Below are 13,803 nucleotides of genomic sequence, written 5' to 3'. Positions count from 1 at the left end.
ACGCAATCCAGGAGTGAGCCGCGCCGGAGATGCCCAGCTCGGAGAGGGTGGAGAGGAGGATCTGATGGTTCACAGTATCAAAGGCAGCAGACAGGTCTAGAAGGACAAGAGCAGAGGAGAGAGAGTTAGCTTTAGCAGTGCGGAGAGTCTCCGTGACACAGAGAAGAGCAGTCTCAGTTGAATGACCAGTCCTGAAACCTGATTGGTTTGGATCAAGAAGGTCATTCTGAGAGAGATAGCAAGAGAGTTGGCTAAAGACGGCACGCAAAATAGTTTTGGAAAGAAAAGAAAGAAGGGATACTGGTCTGTAGTTGTTGACATCAGTGGGGTCGAGTGTTGGTTTTTTGAGAAGGGGAGCAACTCTCGCTCTCTTGAAGACGGAAGGGACATGGCCAGCGGTCAAGGATGAGTTGATCAGCGAGGTGAGGTAGGGGAGAAGGTCACCGGAGATGGTCTGGAGAAGGGAGGAGGGGATGGGGTCAAGCGGGCAGGTTGTTGGGCGGCCTGCAGTCACAAGTCGCAGGATTTTATCTGGAGAGAGAGGGGAGAAAGAAGTCAAAGCATAGGGTAGGGCAGTGTGAGCAGGACCAGCAGTGTCATTAGACTTAACAAACGAGGATCGGATGTCGTCAACCTTCTTTTCAAAGTGGTTGCGAAGTCATCCACAGAGAGAGAGGAGGGGGGGGTGAGGATTCAGGAGGGAGGAAAATGTGGCAAAGAGCTTCCTAGGGTTAGAGGCAGATGCTTGGAATTTAGAGTGGTAGAAGGTGGCCTTAGCAGCAGAAACAGATGAAGAAAATGTAGAGAGGAGGGAGTGAAAAGATGCCAGGTCGGCAGGGAGTTTAGTTTTCTTCCATTTCCGCTCCGCTGCCCGGAGCTCTGTTCTGTGAGCTCGCAATGAGTCATCAAGCCACGGAGCTGGAGGGGAGGACCGAGCCGGCCGGGAGGATAGGGGACACAGAGAGTCAAAGGATGCAGAAAGGGAGGAGAGGAGGGTTGAGGAGGCAGAATCAGGAGATTGGAGGGAGAAGGATTGAGCAGAGGGAAGAGATGATAGGATGGAAGAGGAGAGAGTAGTGGGAGAGAGAGAGCGAAGGTTGCGGCGGCGCATTACCATCTGTGTAGGGGCAGAGTGAGTAGTGTGGGAGGAGAGTGAGAGAGAAAAAGGAAACAAAGTAGTGGTCGGAGACATGGAGGGGAGTTGCAGTGAGATTAGTAGAGGAGCAGCATCTAGTGAAGATGAGGTCAAGCGTATTGCCTGCCTTGTGAGTAGGGGGGACGGTGAGAGGGTGAGGTCAAAAGAGGAGAGGAGTGGAAAGAAGGAGGCAGAGAGAAATGAGTCAAATGTGGACATAGGGAGGTTGAAATCCCCCAAAACTGTGAGGGGTGAGCCATCCTCAGGGAAGGAACTTATCAAGGCGTCAAGCTCATTGATGAACTCTCCAAGGGAACCTGGAGGGCGATAGATGACAAGGATATTAAGCTTAAATGGGCTAGTGACTGTGACAGCATGGAATTCAAATGAGGAGATAGACAGATGGGTTAGGGGAAAAATTGAGAATGTCCACTTGGGAGAGATGAGGATTCCTGTACCACCACCCCTCTGACCAGATGCTCTCGGGGTATGCGAGAACACATGGTCAGACGAGGAGAGAGCAGTGGGAGTAGCAGTGTTTTCAGTGGTGATCCATGTTTCCGTCAGCGCCAGGAAATCGAGGGACTGGAGGTTGGCATAGGCTGGGATGAAGTCAGCTTTGTTGGCAGCAGAACGGCAGTTCCAGAGGCTGCCTGCGACCTGGAACTCCACGTGGGTGGTGCGTGCAGGGACCACCAGGTTAGAGAGGCAGCAGCCACGCGGTGTGGTGCGTTTGTGTAGCCTGTGCAGAGAGGAGAGAACAGGGATAGGCAGAGGCATAGTTGACAGGCTGTAGCAAATGGCTACAAAAATGCAGAGGAGATCGGAGTGAAATGGGCTAAGCATCTGGGAGCGGAGAGAGCAGGGCCTCCCTCACCAAAAACTTCTACCTCAGAAACTAAAATTGTTTCACTGAACCACCCGAACAAAAACTCTCCCAACTTCCGCCTTTAGAAATCAGAATTGTTGTGAACCACAGCGGTTCAATGTTTAAAGGAATAGACTCAACCCACTTTATTCAGCTAGCCAACTATGACACCATAGCCAACTAGCAAGCTAGCATCCAATAACAATAACACACCGTTTAGCACCAACACTTGGTCACAACAAACCACCAATAATGTGATAACACACTAAACAGATCATTCGTGTCTGTGTCAAGTTCCTTTCATGACGCAGCAATGATTAGACGTTGGCTAGCTAGGACAAGTATATTGTAGTTAGCTACTACAGTACAGCTAGCTGGTCGTGTTGGGGAGCTAGCAATGGCCACTGTGTTGACTTTGTTTGAAGAACGGCTAGCTAGCTAGCTTCGTGCTACAACCGGCACGGCCGAGGACACTGCCAAGACACAGTAACTACCCACAACAACCCACGAAGCCTAGCTATGACGCCGTAGCTAACTTGCAAGCTAGCATCCATTAACACACAATTTAGCATCAATACTTGGTTACAACAAACTGCCAAGAGTGTGTTAGCACACTAAACAGATAATTCAAGTCCGTGTCTAGTTCCTTTCATAACGCATAACGCAGCAAAAAATTAAACGTTGGCTAGGACTACATTAACATTGGAAACAGCTCTCCAGCGTTGCTAATCGTTACCAGTAGCTACCCGCTAGCTAGCTAGCCTCGTGCTTCGATACTAACCTACAATTACCTACGGAAACCTACAATAACAACAATACTAACCTATAATAAATACAATACCTAACTACAGCTAACTACCTACCTACGATCTAATACATGGTTAAGCTTTACTCAACACCATATGAGAAGCTTACCTCCTGCTTACCTCCAGCTAGAGAAAAACACGACCTCCAACAAGACATACAGATCCTCCATCAGTTTACTGAAATATTGGCTTGTATTTTAAGAAAATGGGAAGAGTGCCCTCTCTTGGTGTATCAAAAACACTATAACAGTGTATTTCACCGGTGTGTGTCATTGTGTTATGATACTGTATGTGACCATCTATTTGTCGCTCATGTCCTTATCACGGTCCACTGATAAAGTGTGTGTTTCTGTGTGTTTGTTCACGTCCTTCCTTTCTCTACCAGATGGTTTTTGTACGGCTATTCTCATTAGTTAAACCATAGTGAGTCTCTAGCACAGTAATACACTGCAGAGTCCTCTGGCTTCAACTGGCTCATGTGCAGATAGAAGTTAGAGCTGTCCATCGATGCTGTGAATCGGCCCTGTACTGCCTGAGAATAGCCCTTGCTACTTTCACTATAATAATAAAGGACCCATTCAAGTCCCTTTCCAGGTGCCTGGCGGATCCAGTGCATGGTCCAGTCATTCAGAGTGAATCCACTACAGGCACATGTGAGTTTGAGGGATCCCCCGGGGGTCCCCTGGACTGACTCTTCAGCCTGTGTGAGTACGACCTGACAGTGGACACCTGAGGAGGGAGAGGAATTACAGGTCAGATCAATCAAGGAGTCACATCAGTATCACAGCAACACAGGTTATACTGATCAGACTACAATCAGAAACTCACAGGAGGCAGCTGCCAGCAGAAGAAGCAGAGATGCAGGGAACATGGTTTGTGTTGAAGCTGAACTGGTGGGAGCTGTTCTTCTCTACTCTCCAGGACTCAGAGGGACATACTAGAACTCTCAGATACAGAGAGGTTTTATATAGGAGGAGGTAGAGGGAGAGAAAGGAAGAGAGGGGCTAGGTGAAATTTGCATAAAGTGAGGATATATCAAGTTAATGGGAATATCAGTAGGGGAATAAATATTTAATAACCGTACAAGCTCTAAATACTCTAATGTGTTGTCCATATATAAAGCCAGACTTATACTGGAGTATAATGTTCGGCAGAACTGTCATACAATGAGCTTTACACTATGTTTGATATCATAACCGATTAGTGTCAATTGTACATTTACGTCATTTAGCAGACGCTCTTATCCAGAGCGACTTACAGTTAGTGAGTGCATACCATTTTTTATTTTTTTTTCATACTGGCCCCCCGTGGGAAACGAACCCACAACCCTGGCGGTACAAACGCCATGCTCTACCAACTGAGCTACACGGGGCCCAGTCTTTATATTGTTGCATACATATACATATGTTATATCATAATACTTTGTATCTTTTTGATAGTAAAGAGCTTAGACCTTCTCGTTCGGTATTGGCCAACTTTATTATATGAATAATTAAAACTTTAAAGTAATGGATCATGAATGAGTTCATTGAATGTTTGATAGACATCAATTAGAACACAATCAAGTCATATCAGGAGTATAATTGGCAAACAACTAAGAAATACATTTCCATCACCACCAGAGATGGGCTTGTATTCATTTACACATTTGATGAGGAGAAACATTTATGTTCTATTTAATGAGTCCTTATTATATAATGAATCCCTAGAGGATGGGTTTTTGTACAGTTCTGGTCATGGTTTGTATCACTGTGTCTCAAGGACACAGTAATAAACTGCTGTGTCTTCAGTCTGGAAGTTATTCCCTTCTAGAAACACTGTACTGCTGGAGCTGTCATAACTAGAAGTGATCTCTTTAGTGGAAGTACTACTAATAAATGTTTAACCAACATGCTCCAAAGCTTTGCCTTCAGCTTGTCGTATCCATCCAGGACAATAAGAGGATATAGAAAACCCAGAGAATGTGCAGGTGATGCTGAAAGACTCTCTTGGTTTTATAACCACTGGACCAGACTGGATGAGTTCAATACCACAGTAGACACCTGGAAGGGAAACACACATCAATACACATCATTGTCAGTTTTCATCAGAAATTAGAAATGATCATTTCAGAGTTGTAATAAATGTCAATTTGTATGAACAGAGAAACTCACATGATACATCTGCCAGCAGCAGCAGCAGCAGTAGAGATGCAGGGAACATGGTTTGTGTTAAGCTGAACTAGTGTGAGCAGCTCTTATCTACTCTCCAGTACTCAGAGGGCCTCTAAGGACAGACAGACACTGTTGAAGTAGGGCAAGAACCAGAGGGAGGGTTTGCATTGACATGGAGAGATGGTGGGAGATACAGTATATGAGTGGGAATATAAGAGACACTTCAGGACCATCACCACTATTACTGGATACAACCTTTACAATGTGAAAACTCAGAGACTCTCTTTAGATTATGTTTGTGATTGTACCACGTGAAACTAAATCATTTAGTTAATCCACGTGTTCATAAGACTCTTTGTCATACATACATCCGCAACAAAAAGTAGATAAGGATACATTCATGATTTTATTCTAAAAGAAAACTTCTAGAAGAATGATTCTTATGAACTGAAATATCACATGATACTTCAAAACATTGCAGATCCTCCATCAATTAACTGAAGTATTGAGACATCAGTTAAATGAGGATAATGGGATATCTCTTGGTGTATCAACAACACTATAACAATGTACAGTAATGCCTATCCATTAAAGTGCTCCTCCTGCAGGTTGACGTATCCAGGCCATGTTGTAGCTACTAAAGGTAAATCCAGATCCCTTACAGGAGAGGCTGAGAGGTTCTGCAGGCTTTTTCAGGACTGGACTGGAGGGAATGTCCTCCAGACTCTGACCATACATCCCTAATAGAGAAAAGAGAATGAAGACAATAGATCACTAATATGTTAACTCAATGGATATTATCATTATCTCTATACATAAAATACTTTGTTCAAATAGATTGCTAGATTGTTGAGTACATAATACAGAGGCCCATCAAGACCAGGAGGAGGTGTAGTTTGCCTGTCATCTTTTCAGGATGGAAGACAATTCATTCGATTTAGGTATAGTTTTGAATCCGGCCAGCTGCCCTTTGACACAACCTCTCTCTATCTGTTCAATGGTCAGAAAATACATTAAAAAGGTTTATATTTTTTATTAAACACATAAAACAAGATAACGAAAAACATCACAATTCACATCCTGAAGTACTGTACCCTGAAATGTGTTCCCATTGTTTCAACGTCACATGGTCAGCAACTGTCACCAAACTACTTGTCTTAGATGGCTAACGACTGGGCACACTACGTTGTTTCAACGTGGATAATTGGGTAATATTTGTTTGAGACTTTGATCAATGAGATTACAACCCACTCAAAAAGACAGCCAAAAGTTAGTTACATTTCCAATGTGTAATCACTATGCTTTCAACCATCTAAAAGCACAACTGAATTCCAATGGAAAAACAATGTCAGATTTTTGGTTTGGTTGTCACACAAAATGGATATCACTGCGCTTTCAGCCATTTATAAGCACAGCAAAGTTCAAATGGTGCAGGATGTTCAAACAATGTCAGATATTTTGTTTATTTACACAACAGATTAATATTGATATCTGTGCTTCATCTAATATCAGAACCAAATAGCCTGGATTTTAGTTGAGATTACATTAAAAGTACATGGTGCAGGTGATCAATGCTGTTGGAGATTTTGCACAGGTTATTACAGCAATTTTTAAGATCTCCACAGACCTGCAAATGATTTATGCACGATACAGTATCTTGAACATGCACGGTTTATATGATTACATAAGAATAAATGTATAGTTACAGTAACCTCAAATGTGTCCATATTTTATTCTATCTCTTATCAACAATACAAAACATGCACATACAAATGATGACATCATACAAACATCCACTACATCACACCTGCCCAGACCCACTAGTCCTCACCCCTATCTCCAGGACCCGTATCACTTTCTGCCACGTGGCCTCAAACTGCATGATTTTGTTTCTCTCCGTCGCCCACGCAATTTCAATTTTTAGATAGTAAAGCATTTGAACTTTCCATTGCGTGAACGACTGACGATTGGTTGATTTCCAGTTTGTAAGTATACGTTGTTTTTTTTTAAGATGATTTATAAAAAAAAGTATTGTCCAACCCATCGGGTATCTCACTGCACCCTCATATGCCATGTCTTGAAATATGCAGAGAGACAAATTAAATTTACATTGTAATACTTCTGAGAGCCATCTTTCCAACTCTGCCCATAACCTTTGGATGTTATAGCATTCCTAGAAGGCATGAATTATTGAGTCATTAGTAGTTTTACACTTCAGACATGACTCTGCCCTTGTGCTGTAGAATTTGTGCATTTTGTCTATTGTATAATACATTCTATACATCCATTTATACTGGATTAAGTGCAAATTTGCGTAATCTTGTTAGTTATGTTCCAGCATTCCCTCCATCTTGTGCCAATATCAGTTATTTTAAAATCTTGGTTCAAATGATTGATTTTTTGTTCTAAGAGATTGTCAGTTGGACAGCCTCTCTGCAACGTTTTGATTAGCTTACCTATCATATGAAAGTATGGTCACATTTAATTTGCTCTGTTAAACATACCCTTTGCAATGACAGCTATGAGAAACCACATAGAGCAATTTGTTATTTTAGATAAGGAATCATTGTTTAATGCAATTCTTGAAAAGTGTGTTATATTTATTACAAACACAAAACATGAATATGGTCTGTCAATAAAATTGTGTGTGATAAGTACAACTGTTCACAAGGTCTATAATATCAATGAAATAGTGATTCAATTGTCTGATTCTTTGATCCATCTCACCATTTAATCAAATAAAATTCAAATCGTGTTCAAGTGGTTGAACCATTGTATTGATACCAGCCACCAGTTGGCTATTCAAAAAAAGCTTTTTATCCTCAGCAGAAACAAGTGAGAATTAGTTCATGAAAGTGTATAGGGACAGTCTCTGCAGTCCCTGGGCTACTTAACTGCTTTAACCGTCTGTCTATCTGAATCATCAGAGATGCTAAACTGGGACCCTGGATCGCTCAGGTGACAGACTGGAGTTCACCAAGCGTGGTGCCACACAGCTGTGAGGGTCACAGAGGGGAAGAGAGAGAGAGGGGTGGGGTGTGTGAGAGAAACAGACACAACTGATAAAAGGAGAGCAGGGCCTGTGTGGAACAGAATGGATTATCAAACATAAACCCTTAGACTATGGAATGGATGCATTAATAGTTACTTCTCATTCAGTTTGACGAAAATGAAGGAATATATGGTGTTTCTGTGACTTAAAGCATAATAATTATGACAAAAGTAACTATAAATATGTTTATTCTATACTCTAAGTATGTACGATTAAATAGTCAGTTTATATTGATATGTTCAATCAATTTGGTCAGAATATGTGACTATTTGGTACTTGTACATTTTACCTCTTAAAAATTACATTAAAACTTTACAAAAAAACAAACATGTAGCCTCTGGGGAGACCAGTTCGATTTATATTCAACATGACGATAATCTGAATACCCTCTGCGTGGGATGACAGTCGATGTCTGAAACTCAACAGGCGCTTCAACAGGCGCTTCAACAGGCGCTTCAACAGGCGCTTCAACAGGGCGCTTCAACAGGCGCTTCAACAGGCGCTTCAACAGGGCGTCAAAGCAGTAAAGACACACAGAGATAAAATAATGCATTCTTCTTAAAAGAAAAAAAGGCAAACCTCACAAACATATCTTTACACTTCAAAGCCAGGCTGTGAAAACCTGTGAGGTGGTTATATCCTCCCTCTCACCTTGACCAGAGTGACTGTGATGCTGTAGAGGAGGGAGATGAGGAAGTGGACCAGGAAGATGGAGGCCATGTTCCAGTTGTTCTCCTCTGCAGTGTCCGCCAGGATGGGATCAGACCTGTTCTCATCAAAGAACACACCCTCCACCTCAAGGAGCTCTACTCAAAATGAAAGAGGAGATTTTCAGTGAGAAAGAGTTGCAGAAACAGGCTAGCCTGGAATCCAAACTGAAATGCTCTATTACAATGGTGAAACAGAGCATATAAGGCTAGAAAGAGGCTAGCACCAGGCAAATGTTCTTGTATCAGAAGTGAGTGAACAGACAGACAGACACCTGGTTTGGATATGTTCAGGGCCAGAGTCTGGGTGGTGTGGGTCACCCTGCAGGTGTAAACAGCCCCCGGTGCCCAGTCCTGGGGCGCCAGGCTCAGGTTTCTCCTGATGATGAACTTTCCCCCTGGTGCCCTGTAGGGGGTGCTAGTGTCGTGGTTCCACAGCTCTGTGATGTCGTCCAGCAGCCAGGTGATGTTGATGTGCGAAGGGCTGAAGCCAAACACCAGGCAGACAAGCTCACTGGGACCCTGGAGCAGGGTGGCTGTTGGTGCGGAGTGGGTCACTGAGGCTGGAGAGAGAGATAGTGAGAGTCAGGGAGGGAGAGACTGGAGTGGATGAGACTGGGGAGAGAGGGGGCAGCATGACTGATAGTCTGGGAGAGAAACTGGGTGGATGGAGAGGCAGAGAGAAACTGAATGAGGGTGATGCTGGAGCAGGACAGGAACTGGGGTAATGGTATCTGATTATGGGGAAAAACCTGATGGATTGGACATGAAACATTGCTTGTTCTAATACGTTTTAATTTTTAACTTTTAGAATATGTATTATTATTGTATCGCTAGATATTGCTGGATTGTTGTAGCTAGAAACATAAACATTTCGCTGCACCTGCGATAACATCAACAAAACTGTGTACATGACCAATTCACTTTTATTTTATTTTATTTTTATGAGTGATGATGACTGAATGAAGGATGTACATACTTTGAGACATGGTGCTGAAAGTCAATGTACCCTAAAATGCTATTCATTTTTGGGGCATTGTTTGCGTCTTACTGAATTGTATCATTCATAGACTCTCTCTGCAGTCTGCAGCCATAAACTATTATGTTGTAGCTACAGCATATCTACTTTTTTTAAACCCTTGTCGACTGCAAATCCAGAATCTGCTCCTTGGCAGCTATCAACGCAGATTATTATTGGTGGTGGTGTTGTATCAGTGTCACTATGGTTTGCATTTGCAATGGTTCTTTCCTGTCTAGACTTTACATTCAGTCCCGCACGGCGCTTGACCGCATGTGAGTTTGGTACCAAAACTTTGGAACCTTGGAGTTGAGAACTTGCTGAGAAGAAAGGATATATCGGTATGTCCTTTTAACTACTCAAATCAAATAGCATAAATATTTCCATGTATTGTTTTGCTTGTTAGAAAAATGAGCAAATTAAAGCACTAGCTAGGATAACAATATAGCTGGGCTAGCTGGGTTAGCTAGCTAGCTATAGCTAAACATAACCAGTGCGCTAATACGATTTTGGTCATCGAATTTGACTAATTTAGCAATATATTGAGTGAATGTTATTCTGTGGTGTTTATACATTTTTTACTATTGGAAATAGTCTGAGGTTAATTCTAAATGCAACTCAAGATTGGTCTGCTGACCTAGCCTACATTTCTGTCATGATGACAATATTATTGACACAGTGAAGGGTTTGTGGGATTGAATAGCCTATCTGTAGACCTACTGTAGGTTAAAGACGATAGAGCGACAGACTGGGAGACACACTAACCGCAAATCTCTGTTGCTTTTCTCATCCAAACTCTCCAAGTCATCAGACAACATTATCAACCATCAACCAACATTATTACTATTCATCAGTACATGTTATTACAATCAAATTCATGGCACTGTTCAAATCAACAGTCCACTCACCAAATACATTCTCTATTGTGCTGGTGATAGGTCTCTCGGACGACTCGTGTCTGACAGCACAGGAGTAATTGGAGTCCTGATTCCACTCGGACCTGGGCACAATGAGTCTACTGTTCATGGAGTATGTGCTTCTCCCTGCATAAAGGACTGAAGGACTAGTGGAGTAGTGACATAAAGGTAGGCGACTGCCAGCCTTCTCCCAATTCACTATTACATCAGAGGGGAAGAACCCAGACACTAAGCAAAGCAGTGTGGCATTATTTGACCCCCATAGGTCAGAATCTGATGGTCTCACTATCTTTATAGAGGGTGGCTTGGGATCTGGAGGGACAAAACAAATGAAAATATAACTGATTAGTTAGTTGATTTTGGGCCTATTCAATAAAATGTAACATAAATATATTGTTTAGTAATATGTCAGATAAGCACGGATGCAATAGCATGCACAAAGATGTATGTATGTATCAACAACAGCATTCTGGGTTATGTGTGCCAATTGAGTGTTGAATTAGCCTACCTCTGCATTTGGTGATATGCTCCTCCTGGGCTTGGCTGGAGCAGCGGTGCTTCACCTCACACAACACACGTTTGTGTGCATGCCAGTCCCTCGCAGACACGTTAAACATGATCTGCACAGTCTGTGTCCCATTGGAATGGTCCTTCGGGGCCCATCTGACCCCACCTTGGGAAGCAACCCCATCCACCTTCCAGCTAACAGAAAAGTCCTCAAGGCTGGGACCCACCAGCAGGCAGGTGACAGGCACCTGTCCATCTGTACTCAACTCCCGAAGAGTGGGTCCCTGTAGGTAAACCCCAACTTTTTGAGATGATATTGGAGTCACTGAAAGGAAAGGGAATTGAGTGTTTTAAGCTACGTTCAGATATTGCGCTAAAGAATGCCTACATTACTGAATGATGGTTAGGCTATAGGCCTATATCACTGCTCAAGGATAGTATATGTCATAATACCAAAAACTACCTGCACATCTATTGATGCTCTTCCTGACTTTCTGAAGATCCTCTTTCTGAAGATACTAGTCGATGACCTCACAGGTGAAGTCCTTCCCCTGGTTCCACTCCTGCTGTGTTACTGTGATATGACTGGTTACTGCCACACATTCGTCTTCCCCCATCCTAATCTCATAGGCTGCTGCAGACCTCTGTTCAAACCAAGAGAGCCACTTGATCTGAGGGTTGAAGCCCCACCCAGTTTCTGGGTCCCTGAGCCTGACGTCTCCTCACTGGGAGCTAGAAGGAGCTCCATGGACGGTTCACCTGGAAACAACACAAACACTTTTCCATTTTAGACCTACGGAGTGCTAAATTAAGACTATGCAACAAACAATGGAAACTTAATTTCATGTTGGTAGGCCTAATTACATAAAAAATGGAGATGGTATCATAAGGTAACGACGAGAGAATTTCACCCACCAAAAAGCTTTCCTGTGGAGTTAGACACCCAGCTGTTGGAGAAGCCTTGGTTTACTTTACAGGTGAAAGTGCTGTGTGTTTTCCAGTGTGATGTGAGGACAGAGAAGCGTCTGGTGAGTGAATGGTGGTCTTTGGAGGCAGGCAGATCGACATACTGTTTCTCAGGGAAATCAACCCCATTGGCCAGAAAGGTGACGTAGAGGTCACTGGAGGAGAGTTGTGTGATGGCACACTCCAGCACAGCACTGTCTCCATTCAGTAAGTCTGGGAGAGACCTCCTGATCAGCACTGTGGGAGTGCTGCTCACTGCAGGTCCTGGAGAAAACACCCACAGAGTATAGAGATCAACAGGAGAAAGGAACATTGATCTGGCTTCAGTGTCAATAAGGTCTACTTTTTATGTGGTAGGATTGTAAGAAGACTGAATGTTTTGCTGTACTTCTCTCTGTATACACTACCGTTCAAAAGTTTGGGGTCACTTAGAAATGTCCTTGGTTTCGAAAGAAAATAAAAAAAATTGTCCATTAAAATAACATCAAATTGATCAGAAATGAAGTGTAGACATTGTTAATGTTGTAAATGGCCATTGTACCTGGAAACGGCTGATTTTTTATGGAATATCTACATAGGCGTACAGAGGCCCATTATCAGCAACCATCAGTCCTGTGTTCCAATGGCACGTTGTGTTTGCTAATCCAAGTTTATCATTTTAAAAGGCTAATTGATTATTAGAAACCCATTTTGCAATTATGTTAGCAGAGCTGAAAACTGTTGTGCTGAGTAAAGAAGCAATAAAACTGGCCTTCTTGAGACTAGTTGAGTATCTGGAGCATCAGCAATTGTGGGTTACAGGCTCAAAATGGCCAGAAACAAAGAACTTCCTTCTGAAACTCGTCAGTCTATTCTTGTTCTGAGAAATGAAGGCTATTCCATGGGAGAAATGGCCAAGAAACTGAAGATCTCGTACAACGCTGTGTACTACTCCCTTCACAGAACAGCGCAAACTGGCTCTAACCAGAATAGAAAGAGGAGTGGGAGGCCCCGGTGCACAACTGAGCAAGAGGACAAATACATTAGAGTGTCTAGTTTGAGAAACAGACGCCTCACAGGTCCTCTGCTGGCAGCTTCATTAAATAGTACCCGCAAAACACCAGTCTCAACGTCAACAGTGAAGAGGCGACTCCGAGATGCTGACCTTCTAGGCAGAGTTGCAAAGAAAAAGCCATATCTCAGACTGGCCTATAAAAAGAAAATATTAAGATGGTCAAAAGAACACAGATACTGGACAGAGGAAGATTGGAAAAAAGTGTTATGAACAGACGAATCGAAGTTTGAGGTGTTCGGATCACAAAGAAGAACATTTGTGAGACGCAGACCAAATGAAAAGATAATGGAGGAGTGCTCGATGCCATCTGTCAAGCATGGTGGAGGCAATGTGATGGTCTGGGGGTGCTTTGGTGGTGGTAAAGTGGGAGATTTGTACAGGTTAAAAGGGATCTTGAAGAAGGAAGGCTATCACTCCATTTTGCCATGCCATGCCATACCCTGTGGACGGCACTTGATTGGAGCCAATTTCCTCCTACAACAGGACAATGACCCAAAGCACAACTCCAAACTATGCAAGAACTATTTAGGGAAGAAGCAGTCAGCTGGTATTCTGTCTATAGTGGAGTGGCCAGCACAGTCACCGGATCTCAACCCTATTGAGCTGTTGTGGGAGCAGCT

The 13,803-nt window shown here is 43.0% G+C and overlaps 1 protein-coding gene across 1 annotated transcript in view; it reads right to left on the bottom strand.

The window, feature by feature from the left end:
• Window positions 1–13,803, bottom strand: part of LOC121570745 — a 257,249-nt gene that overhangs the window by 106,379 nt on the left and 137,067 nt on the right. Inside the window, 5 exon segments of the mRNA XM_045221082.1 lie at window positions 10,648–10,968; window positions 11,165–11,488; window positions 11,627–11,860; window positions 11,863–11,922; window positions 12,079–12,393. Coding sequence (XP_045077017.1) covers window positions 10,648–10,968; window positions 11,165–11,488; window positions 11,627–11,860; window positions 11,863–11,922; window positions 12,079–12,393 — 1,254 coding nt within the window.

The sequence above is a fragment of the Coregonus clupeaformis genome, chromosome 7 (assembly GCF_020615455.1).
Source record: "Coregonus clupeaformis isolate EN_2021a chromosome 7, ASM2061545v1, whole genome shotgun sequence".
Taxonomy (NCBI): domain Eukaryota; kingdom Metazoa; phylum Chordata; class Actinopteri; order Salmoniformes; family Salmonidae; genus Coregonus; species Coregonus clupeaformis.
The sequence above is the reverse complement of the archived record's forward strand: the minus strand, read 5'-3'. Positions and strand labels throughout refer to the sequence as shown.